Source organism: Notolepis coatsorum, assembly GCF_963971535.1.
Source record: "Notolepis coatsorum genome assembly, chromosome: 6".
In the NCBI taxonomy this organism is placed as follows: Eukaryota; Metazoa; Chordata; class Actinopteri; order Aulopiformes; family Paralepididae; genus Notolepis; species Notolepis coatsorum.
Window position 1 is genome coordinate 114,357,343 of NC_140170.1, and position 12,810 is coordinate 114,370,152.

Sequence of the window (12,810 nt, forward strand, 5' to 3'; positions counted from 1 at the left end):
AGCAGGCGTTATGCCCCCCTGGCTAGGAGCAGGTGTGTTTCAAACAGTCCTAATGGTCTTTATCTCCTTCATAATGAGGCCACGCTCTCCATACACCCCCAACTCTGCCCACATAGGCTTGGAGAGCAGAGTACTAAATAGATATGGTGTATTTTTTGTGGATACTACTATACATTTCCCTCTTTTATATTTGATAGAATTTCGATAAAAACATAAAGAAGAAATTAAATACAATTAACACCAGCCAAAAAAGGGACAAAAGGGCAGGGGCTCAAGCCCCCTTGGGCCCTATCAATGTCCACACAAGCACAATTCCAATAAATAAATGATATTTATTGTTTAACAGCACAAGTCCAATGGGCAATAGGGTAATCCAAAAACAGTCCAGGGTCAAAACACGTATCAGGCTGGCGGCTGGGTGGCGCAGCGGAGATTGCTCTCGTCACCAATGCAAGAGACTCCGGTCTCGAATCCGGGTGTCAGCATTGCCTCCGGCTTGGGCCGGCCGTCATACTGGCTCAATTGGCAGAGTCAGCGGGTGGAAGTCGATGGGTGGTAATCTGGACGTTGTGGACAGCGACTCCTACAGGTCGGTTGGGGGACGCCTGCACAGCAGAGACAGGAAATAGTGGGGGTAGTGTGAGCCTCCCACATGTTACACCTCGCCAATGAGAGTCTGCGCTGGCAGGTGAAAAGATGTGACAGGCTGCCTCCTCGTGTACCGGAGGGGACACGTGATGCAAGGCTTCTATCCTGCCTACAACCGACCAGTGGGGGGAATATGCGAGCAACGTTCAAGACAGGGGAGGGGAGAATTGGAAACACGAAATTGGGATGGGAGAAAAATAGAAAATAAGGAGAAAAAGTAGATAAAAAAAAACACGTATCAGGCTCTCGTACAAAAGAAGGGATTGTTCAATACTCAGAGTTGTCTTCCGGTCCAAGGTCAGTACACAAGGGGTTTCTCAGCCAGTCTAGGGTCCAGTACACAATGAACACATTCTCGCCTTCACCTCTCCCCTCACTACCTCTCACCTCACCAACGCCGTCAAACAACAATCTCTCTCCATACTTAGCTCCTACCTCACCTCCTCTCAACCAAACTCTATCTGTCCTAGTGTATGTCACAGTCTGGTGTGTGTGCGTGGGGGATGTGGGTGATATAATGGTGCACAGGTGTGTTCTATCAGTACTAATCAGCTGCCTAATTGCTTCCACTCCTCCCGTGGCAGTAGTATTTCCCATCCTTCACATATCCATGGGACGGGGGGTGATATCTGCCACAATATGTAGGAGCTACATAAATATAATATACAAATATTGTGATTAGATTTGTTGCGAGGCATAGTGACAGTAAAGGAGGTGGCTCTTATTTAGCCAAATATAATACAGCATATAATACAAATGACATACTTCTAAGCATAAAGGTGAAGCAGTACCTCAGGTAAATATGAGCTGTAATGTAATAGACTGGGTTGTCATTATATTCATAAACAAACACTAACAACTTTTCTGTAAAGCTACCATTATTTGTTACCCTGTTGACATTCAGTGCTCCTCCTGCGCCCTCTGTTGGCAACATTGCTGTCCTTGTACAAAGCAAGGAAGCTATAAACCATGGAAGGGTAATTATGTCGTAATTCCAGCATTCTATGCTCTGTTTGGTGCCAGACTTTGGTGCCAGTTCTATTGAAGCCTATGAGCGATGCATGGAGAAGGTTCAGGTCCTTGGCCTGCTATCAGCCTATGTGTGCTGTGTCATCCAAATCAGACCTGCAGTTTGTGAGATGAGCCATGGACAGATAGAATCGAGCACAGACAGACTTGACCGAACAAATTGAGACCCTCTCAAATTGAGCACCATTAACAGTACTGATCTGCAAATTCTGGCTTTGAAAAACAACATACATTGAGTTGTATCAGTACTTTGTTTGAAGGCAGTTTTCAGCGTTGGATTATGGGGTTGTGATTTATAGAAATGCAGCTCCTTTTTATGTTTATGTTTATTTGCATATTTTAACAGAAATGTTTTAAATACATGTGCAGGTAAGGTAGAAACCCACTATGCGCTTATCTAAATATTATAATAGTAAAAAAGATGCAAAAAACATGCATATCATTTACAATGTCTAATCACATTGTAAATTATGATTAGCTGCTAATACATACAAAAAAAAGAAAATGTTTGTCTTTCCACTCTTAACACAGTCTATCATTCTTATCTTTTCCTTGTCTTTATTTTGTGTTTTTTGTATATGTCTGTAATCCCAACGGTGTTGTAAATGAGGGAAACCTCAACTGCCTTCTTCAAGTATAAATAAAGGCTTGAATGAATGAAACCAAGGAAACTATAAAAGAAGGAAGGGTCGGACGCTCCAGTAGCACACCTTGTACCGCGCTGAGTCGCGGATCGGCCGACGCGAATTCGATTCCCGGAACCGCCGTTATTTGCCGAATGTCTTCCCCTGCTCTCTCTCCCGTTTCACCCTCACTGCATCTGTCGGTCATGTCTGACCAGGAAAAGCGATAAACGCTAAAAAATAAAAAAAAATTAAATAAAAAAGAAGGAAGGGTCATCACGTCAGAATACCAGCGTTCTATGCTCTGCTTGGTCTGTATTAAAATTCTAAGTATAGAAGCTATCTGAGAAAATCAGCCAATGTAACAAACGTTAGCTAAGAAATGCTAAAAAACTGCAGATGATTCTGACAGGTAATAATAATCTGTTTAAATTAGGTCATAAACGAGTAGATGGTGATCCCATTCAACTCAAAGTGCGTTAATCCGCTACATGGTGACGTGATGACCCTTCCTTTTATAGTTTCCTTGAATGAAACCCCCACCCTCTGGAACTCTCTCCCAGCTGAGATCCACTCCTCCACATCTCTCTCCTCCACATCCTTGGACTCTTTTATGAAGGCCTATGGCCTCTAGTTGTCCTCCTGTTTTCTGATTCTGTTTTATTTGTGTTTGTGTTGCTTTGTAAAGCTTCCTTGGGTTTCATGAAAGGCCCTTTAAAAGTCAAAGCTATTATTGTTATTATTGTTATTAATATTATTGTTATTATTATTATTATTATTATTATTATTATTATTATTATTATTATTATGAAGTTCTTCCCTCAGATGTATTACTGATGATAGCTATGGTACTCACCACTGTGTCCTCTATGATAAGGTTGGTTGGTGGAGGCGTAATAAACATTGATATTTGTTTATCTATAAGAAAGGCTACCACCTTATTGCAATGATGCCTGATTGGAACTTTGGACCCGTTCTAGCCCACTCAAATGACTGGCTCAACTTGGAAAGTCAGCCTTTTATTTTCAAGCACCAAATTCTTTGAAAGAACAAGCTGTTATCTGCTGACCTATGAACAGTTTAGGGCTGTGATGTTTTTTGCTTGTATTTGTTTTGAGTTTTATCATTGCCTCAATTGTATCTCAGATAATTAAATAAAGGTTGATGATGATAATTAAATTGAATAATAATTACGGTACAATTTACATTTACATTTAGTCATTTAGCTGACGCTTTTATCCAAAGCGACTTACAAGTTCTGTACGACAAGTCACAATCACAGTTAATGGACTGCATTTATATAGTGCTTTTATTCAAAGCGATTTACAACTTATGCCTCACATTCACCCATTCACTCACACACCAATGGTAGAGGCAACCCTGCAAGGTGTCAACCTGCTCATTAAGTGTCTTGCTCAAGGACACTTCGACACGCTGCCCGGGAGGAGGTGGAATCAAACCGAGAACCGTCCTATTAGCCTACCAGACTACCGCTCTACCTTCTGAGCCACTGCCACTGTTAACCGAGTTAACTAAATAATTATACTCTGGTAACAACACTGTCCATGTCTGATAATTGTTCAATATCTAAATAAAACGTCAGTTCCTGAGTCGCATTCTCCATAAAGGCACCATGCATCCAGCTGTGGAGGTGGAGGGGGTGGTGCCTGGAGAGCGGAGGTGGAGGAGGGAGGGGGTGGTGCCTGGAGAGCGGAGGTGGAGGAGGGAGGGGGTGGTGCCTGGAGAGCGGAGGTGGAGGGGGGAGGGGGTGGTGCCTGGAGAGCGGAGGTGGAGGGGGGAGGGGGTGGTGCCTGGAGAGCGGAGGTGGAGGAGGGAGGGGGTGGTGCCTGGAGTGAAGGCAGGGGCCCCGGAGCCCAAAGGATCAAAGATCAACCTGATCAACTGAGGTAAGTCTGTCACACACTGTCTCACACACGGTCACACACACATAAACACCCCAGTGGCACGCGTGACACGTTCACCCAAACTCATCCATTTACACAGAGCCTCTCACCCAGTGGACCACTGTCCAGCCTCCGCCTGCACCTCTGATGTCCTGTGAAACAAGAGCCTGAGGCTGAAAGACTGAGTGAGTACAATGTGACAGAGACACACGATATAACACTGTGTGTTTATGTAACATGTAGTCTAGATTTAAGAACAGCTTTTTCCCCCAAGCAGTCAGACTGTTAAATGCTCATTGACTGTCCCCTCACGTGCACCATGCACTTACGTGGACCGGATAATCACTGATTACCACCCATCATGCACTTTATTATTTAAAATATTCTGTTATGTACAGTGTTATATGTGTTATGTGTTCATGTATGTATATATTGTATATTGTACTACGGTCTATGGGAGCTCCCCTGAAATTTCGTTGTATACTGTGCAATGACAATTAAAAGTCTATTCTATTCTATTCTATTCTAATATAACATTCTGTGCTTGATACGATATATCTCTTTTCGCTCATGGTATTTTTTGATTTTTTTTTTTACAGTCACACAATAATGTACAATATGATGAAACAGAAGTCTAGGCTCAATTCTACAACATTATATTATCATTTTCCAAGTGTTGGTTCTAAAATGCAAGTGTTCTTAATCAGCAGGGGCATTTCACCGAGACACAATGCTGATTTATTTTGCACATAATTTCACACATATCCCGAAACTACATTTATTTAGTTTGAAAGTTATTGAGTTAATGAGTTTGAACATGCCCTCCGGTGAGGTCACAACACTGAATATTTGTGTGGTGTTAATTACAGCTCAATTAAATGATATATACGAAAAAAATACTTCTTTCATCAATTTCATCTATTCTTTCATCAATTTCATCTATTCTTTCATCTACATCACATCTACATTTCATTGAGCTGTAATTGAAGGGCACTTTCACACCTAAAACCTGTTTGAAATGGTCAAAATAAATTTTGTTGCAGTTTTGAATGGTTCAGTTATGTTTCACATTACTTTATAAACAAAGGCAGGTGATCACACCAATCCAAACAAACTGCACCAAGGGGGTAGATGCTCCAGGGTTCAATCAACCTGACTAATGTCTTCTACTACCTGTACCTCCCCTCCCCCCTCCCCCATGCTGCTATGATGCCTGAATTTCCCCAAGGGGATCGATAAAGGAATATCTTATCTTATCTTATCTTACTAAGGCTGGGGTGAACAACACAATGATTTAGTGTCACTGGAGGACATATTCAAATTAATTTCACTTAAGTACACTCAATAGCAAATACTTTAATAATAGCTAATACTGTACTTTTACTTTTTCAATTTTGAATGGAGGACTTTTACTTTTACCAGAGTACTATTGTATCTGGGTATTTCTACTTTTACTTAAGTAAAGGAACTGTGTACTTATTCCACCACTGTATAATCAGCATATCCCTTCAGAGCTCATCAACCAACATCAACGAAACACACAAGAAACTCCAGAGGAATAAATAAGCGGCATGTATAAGAAAACACGGTCATTCTCGGTCACACAAAGCCCCTTTATCTCTCCCTGTAGGTCTATACTGATAGTACCTCTCTCCCTGCTCTCTGCACTGAAGTAACCCTCTAACCTCTCGTTCCTATACAGGCCTCATCTTTACCTTATCTATTGAGTGTCAACTCCAGCGCTGCCCGAGCAGACAAGGCTTATCATTTGTTTACATTGTGTAGCATAACCTAAAGTGACTCGTGGCATTCTCGCCCGGGAAAAGCACTGCAGGTTACCACTGCTGATAACAAACTATCATTACACCTGGGTAAAACAGAGTCCATTCTCTTCGGATGAAATAACAAACTCAGCAAGACCAATGGCTTCTCAGTTACAGTGGGTGACAATATTGTCGCAAGGAAAGATGAAATTACATACCTGGGTTCCATCCTAGAGGCAAATCTTTCCTGTGACAAAATGGCATCCAATGTAATCAAAAAAGTCAACCAATGAACTAGATTCTTGTACCGGATCTTCTCTCTGGTAAACAAGAATACCCTGAAGACTCTGGCAGGAACACTCATTCAAGGGTACTACGACTATGCTTGCACCTCATGGTACCAAAGCACCTCAAAGGCGCTAAAAACAAAATTACAAACATCTCAAAACAAACTGGTCAGACTACTGATTGACCTTACTCCTAAAACCCACCTCTCCCCTGCCCACTTTGACAACCTAGGATGGCTTAGAGTAGAGGACAGAGTACAGCAACTTGCAATGGGCCTGGTCTACAAGATACACTACACCACTCAGGTACGCATTTACATGTCGAAATACTTCCCAAAGGTCAGTGAATACCACGCCCACAACACCAGAGGGAGTTCCACAAATCATGTGCAACCCAGATTCGGCACAAACAAGGGACTAAACACGTTTTGCAATTATGCCACAACAATGTGGAATGCCCTACCCACAGCCGTAGTAAAAAAATGTGAATCCCTATCCACATTCAAAACCGCTCTCAAAGACCACCTACGGGAGGCTGCAATTCGAAACTGGCCACCGTAAATGTCCAAACCCCCCCTCCCATCCACCCCCTCCTAATGGACAGTCTCCTCACCATCATATGTATATATTTTCTGTTAGGATCTCTGGGTAACAGTACTGTATATTTGCATATCGTATATGTCACAAATGTAACAGTACTATATACCTGTAGGCCTATGTCATGTATGTCCCTATGTCATAATTTTCATGATGTCATGTATGTTGTGTATGTCATAAATGTCATTATGAATTGAAAATGGGGGACCCTGATGTATACAAGACTAAACGTCTTTCTCTGGTCTGCATCCCCTTAACAATTGTGTGTATTTAACTGTACTGTATTGTACCCATTCTGCAATCTGTTAAATAAAGTTTTCATTCATCCATTCATTCATTCATTCATTCATTCATTCATTCATTCATTCATTCATTCATTCATTCATTCATTCATTCATTCATTCATTCACAGTTAAAAATTCTACATTTCACCCATGGATTATACTCCAGCTAGGAGATCGTTCCATCTTCACTCACACACACACACGCACGCACGCACACACACACACACACACACACACACACACACACACACACACACACACACACACACACACACACACACACACACACACACACACACACACACACACACACACACACACACACACACACCACTTCAGAAAGCCTGTGGTCTGTGTTAAATAGAAGAGTTCAGCGTTGCTAGGGAACAGCTTGGACCCGGGTTTATTTCCTGTCAGTTATTGATATTAGCAAACACTGCAACAGGAAGTAAACTTTGGCCCATTTAAAATGTTTATGTTGTCAAGTGTGAAAAGGTATAGAGGGAACGTAATTTATGCACTGAACAGATGTTCTCCAGTGGATGATGCAACTTCACCAGCTTCTGCTGGTCAGGCCTCTCAATAAGGAAACAGGATGAAGTAACACCAGTGCAGTATGGGACTCTAACCTGTGGGCTCTATACGTTATAGGATGAAGTAACACCAGTGCAGTATGGGACTCTAACCTGTGGGCTCTATAAGTTATAGGATGAAGTAACACCAGTGCAGTATGGGACTCTAACCTGTGGGCTCTATATGTTATAGGATGAAGTAACACCAGTGCAGTATGGGACTCTAACCTGTGGGCTCTATAAGTTATAGGATGAAGTAACACCAGTGCAGTATGGGACTCTAACCTGTGGGCTCTATAAGTTATAGGATGAAGTAACACCAGTGCAGTATGGGACTCTAACCTGTGGGCTCTATATGTTATAGGATGAAGTAACACCAGTGCAGTATGGGACTCTAACCTGTGGGCTCTATATGTTATAGGATGAAGTAACACCAGTGCAGTATGGGACTCTAACCTGTGGGCTCTATATGTTATAGGATGAAGTAACACCAGTGCAGTATGGGAATCTAAGCTGTGGGCTCTATATGTTATAGGATGAAGTAACACCAGTGCAGTATGGGACTCTAACCTGTGGGCTCTATATGTTATAGGATGAAGTAACACCAGTGCAGTATGGGACTCTAACCTGTGGGCTCTATATGTTATGGGTTCTCCCAGCAGGCTCCTGAACATCTATCCTAACTGCTGTCCCTTGGAGCAGGGAAAGCCATGGCAACTTCAGACCCACCTAATGGCTTGTTACACAGAAACACCATTAAGAGCCTTCAGACAAATGACGTCACCAGTGATGGTAACTATGGTCAATGTTTTCAGCTCAGGTCAATGATAGCTTTGGTTCAATATACTGATCACACCGTGATGTAGGCCTGTCACACAGGATATCTGTCTACTGGTGGGGAATGCAGTATTTGTGGTCTAGAATGTACAGTATCAAGTGTGATCAATATGAATAGTGTGTGTGTTTATATCTGCAGGTGATAAACATGATGATGCACAGGCAGAACATTTGAGACAGTGGCGGAACCATGCACAGGTAACATAGTCTTTCTAACAGAACCATGCACAGGTAGCATAGTCTTTCTAACAGAACCATGCACAGGTAGCATAGTCTTTCTAACAGAACCATGCACAGGTAGCATAGTCTTTCTAACAGAACCATGCACAGGTAGCATAGTCTTTCTAACAGAACCATGCACAGGTAGCATAGTCTTTCTAACAGAACCATGCACAGGTAGCATAGTCTTTCTAACAGAACCATGCACAGGTAGCATAGTCTTTCTAACAGAACCATGCACAGGTAGCATAGTCTTTCTAACAGAACCATGCACAGGTAGCATAGTCTTTCTAACAGAACCATGCACAGGTGACATAGTCTTTCTAAGAGAACCATGCACAGGTGACATAGTCTTTCTAACAGAACCATACACAGGTAGCATAGTCTTTCTAAGAGAACCATACACAGGTGACATAGTCTTTCTAACAGAACCATACACAGGTAGCATAGTCTTTCTAACAGAACCATACACAGGTAACATAGTCTTTCAAAGAGAACCATACACAGGTAGCATAGTCTTTCTAACAGATCTTATCTGCTAAGAGAAACAGATATTTTAGAATTGCATTTAAAAAAATTAAACACATTGCAGATCACACATTTAGTGAAAGAGCAGGTATAGGGGGGGAAATGCCCACAGCTGGAAGTAATACATTCCGAGCATAGAAAATTGAGGAAGAAAAAACAACTATGATGGTGGCGTGTAGACAGAAACACATTAAGTCTTCCAAATAAAGCCCTTTTAATATTTTTCATGTTCATTCTTTTTTGTATTATGACAAACTAATGTTATCAGTGGGGCTTTTCTGTAGAAAGTGAAGGTGAAACTCCTGCAGCAGGTCCAGTGTCAGCTCGGTGACCTCTTAGATGAAGCCCTGTTTGAGTCTGTCCAGCCATTCACCCAGAGGAGCAAACATCATGATGGGAAAACAACAACAAACCACACGTCCACAAGTCCCACACCCAGGTGAGGAGGACATACTGTTCCACAAGCCTGTGTTTATTCTTCAGTCACATTCTGATAGAACACATCTGTTCTCGTGGGCCCAAATGTGAATGGGGCCTAATGAACAGTGCAGAAGGGGGTTGGTGTCAATGTGGTTCGAGTTCAATTGATTCAAAATATAAACCGCAACTACTTTTCATTGAGCGACAGAGCTTTCGTTCTATATATTTTCTTTATAGATACAAGAACATTTTTATACATAGCAAACAATTTCAGACACTCACATTTTGAAGGGAATGCGCTTCACTGAATTGACTGAACTGAACCCATTCCTGATAAGTGCAGAGATGGCAGACAAAACTAAAACTTTCATGCCTCGTGCAAAAAAAACTAACCAGAATAGACACAGAAGGCTAGCAGCCAAATCCACCCATTAACACAAATTGCTGCAGTTGCTAGTTAATGGCTTCAGCACTTTCTTTTTCATTTGCACAGCAAGGATTGAAACAATTTCCAAAAGAGGTCACTAAGTGCTTTGGAGCATGCAAACCTACCCAGCACTGGCCAGGTCTGATACTGTAACCCAAAATATCAGTGTGGCCACATCAGATGTGGATTAAGAATGCCAATACAGCACTAATCTCCTCATCCAGTGCCAGGGGGATTATGGCTGCCAATACTGTGGGTGTCTTTTTTATCATCTCATTCAGCTGTGTGTGTGTGTGTGTGTGTGTGTGTGTGTGCGTGTGTGCATGTGCGTGTGCGTGTGTGTGTGTGCGCGCACGTTTCTTTTCAGAATCCACAGAACGGGAGATGGAAAAGTGTTCATGGCCAGGCCATCCCTGCTAGAGTAAGTCCTGTATGACACTGCTTTTAGATGGAAACCTTGTATCTCCACAGTGTGAGGTTGTCACAAGTTAGGAGAAGAATTCTTCAGTTCTAGGTGAGACTAATGAACTTTTCTTATGGAGTGCAGAGAGACGGAGGCAGAGGCAGGTTGAAGTTGTGAAAATCAAACAGGCTTTGAATAAGGATTGTCAGAGAAGGTTGTCAGCCTAGCTGTGTAACTTAAACTGGTAACAAACAAATGACAAACACTTAAGGGACAGGACAGGAAAACAAATGTTCTGACCATGACTAACTGGGATAGACAAGCTAAATACACAAGGTGGTCATTACACATAGAAAACAGCTGGGGGTAATGAGCGATGGCGGGACCGGCTGATGACGAACAGGGAGCAAGGGGAACATCTGCTGAACCAGGGAGGGGGGGGGGGGGGGGGGGGGGGGGGCGGGGGGGGCATACATAGATGGAAACGACACTAATTGGAACTTTCTTAACCCATCTGTTTTACTCCAGTGTTTTACATTACCAACATACAGTAAACAACACCTTTACAGCCATAGAATATATTGAATACAATTAAAAACATATTATTTACAGTACCCTTTGTCTCGAGTCATCGTGCAACATCTAGTAATACCTCCAGATGAATAATTAAAACAAATGTTTTAAATAATAAATACAGAGTAGATAAATGCTTGTTTTATTGCAGTCTAATCCCGTCTTCCAAAGAACAGTGTCAAACATTGGTAATTTGATGTGATTTTAAATATTAGTAATGAATGAAAGTTATGTGTTTGTGTTATTGTTGACTAATCCTGTCTCCTGTGTTCTCCTCATCAGCGACCTGTTTGAGATTAGCCACATCAGGTCCATCTATCACGCGTTTATTGCTATACTGCTGATTTTCTGCATGAGCACACTAGCTGTGGACTACTTCGACCAGGGCAGGTAGGTCAGCGTGTGTGCATGTTGTGTGCATGTTGTGTGCATGTTGTGTGCATGTTGTGTGCATGTTGTATGCATGTTGTGTGCATGAGTGTGAGTAGTATCTCTGCATAACGGATACTTATTTTGTTGATAAGTGTATATGCAGCCTATTTTATATTAGATTTGATTAGATTCAAATATATTGTCATTGTGCAAGGAAACAGTAAAGTACATAACAATATACAGTGTAAGTGATTATATGTAATAATATATAACGAAGCTACTGAGTAAATATGCTAATCTAATGTATGTACAGTATTATTATATACAGTGATACAAGTATAAATACACTGGTAGTGAGCCATACTGGCCAGTGGTATAACTATAATAAGAGTAGGTATTGGATATAGACACATATATATATATATACAGTGTGTACAGTGCACAGAGTGGGTATGTAAACAGGAATATATGCAGATATATGAAAACAGATATACAGTATATCATCAATCTCTTTATGTTTGTGTGTGCATTATTGCTATGGACGTGTAGTAGACCATCAATCACTGTGAGTGTGCATGTGCATAGCTGTATGTGTGTGTGTGTGTGTGTGTGTGTGTGTGTGTGTGTGTGTGTGTGTGTGTGTGTGTGTGTGTATGTATGTGTGTGTGTGTGTGTGTGTGTGTGTGTGTGTGTGTGTGTGTGTGTGTGTTTTTGCATGCACACGCCAGTGTTTAGGACACACTAACATTGTCTCTCATGAACTCACCTTCATCTTTCCAAAAAGTATTCTCTCACTTCATGTGGGCAGCAGGGTAATGATGCAGTTGGTTGCAAAGTCAGTGTTGTGGGTTTGAAGAGCCTCCATTTAAAACAAGTTAACATAAACAGATATGTATCCCCCTTGCTCACTCTGGATGTATGTGTAGAAAATGATGTTACAAGTTTGAATATAATATCACATCATCGATTTGCACAATCGAAGCGGGCATGGCCACCTTCATTTCACTATATGTCTTGTATGTGACGAATAAACCTCTTGAATCTTGAATCTTGGAAACAATAGGCCTATGTAATCTCCATATAAGATTAATATGCTCAGGAGTGGATTGTTTAGTAAACTGTTGTTATTTGTTATTAGTTGTAATTAGTTGTGCATTATGCCGTCACTATAATGACATCATCCTTCTTGCGTCATAGTTAATGCATCCCCTTTCCCTGCTTGCCATTTTACTTGTTAAAAATCACAAACTAATGATCACTATCCTTAGTCCTGTTGCGTTTCTGTGATGGATCATATGTGGGTTTTATTTTAGTTTATTCTAGT

At 41.5% G+C, this 12,810-nt stretch overlaps 1 protein-coding gene across 1 annotated transcript in view; it reads left to right on the forward strand.

Moving 5' to 3' along the window:
• Window positions 1-8,417: 8,417 nt before the first annotated feature.
• soat2 (sterol O-acyltransferase 2) overlaps window positions 8,418-12,810 on the forward strand; it is a gene marked incomplete at both ends in the record, with an annotated part of 43,067 nt that continues 38,674 nt past the window's right edge. Inside the window, 5 exons of the mRNA XM_084315724.1 lie at window positions 8,418-8,499; window positions 8,684-8,742; window positions 9,576-9,730; window positions 10,506-10,559; window positions 11,397-11,504. Of these exons, the coding sequence (XP_084171850.1) occupies window positions 8,418-8,499; window positions 8,684-8,742; window positions 9,576-9,730; window positions 10,506-10,559; window positions 11,397-11,504 (458 nt within the window). The remainder of the gene's footprint in view (window positions 8,500-8,683; window positions 8,743-9,575; window positions 9,731-10,505; window positions 10,560-11,396; window positions 11,505-12,810) is intronic.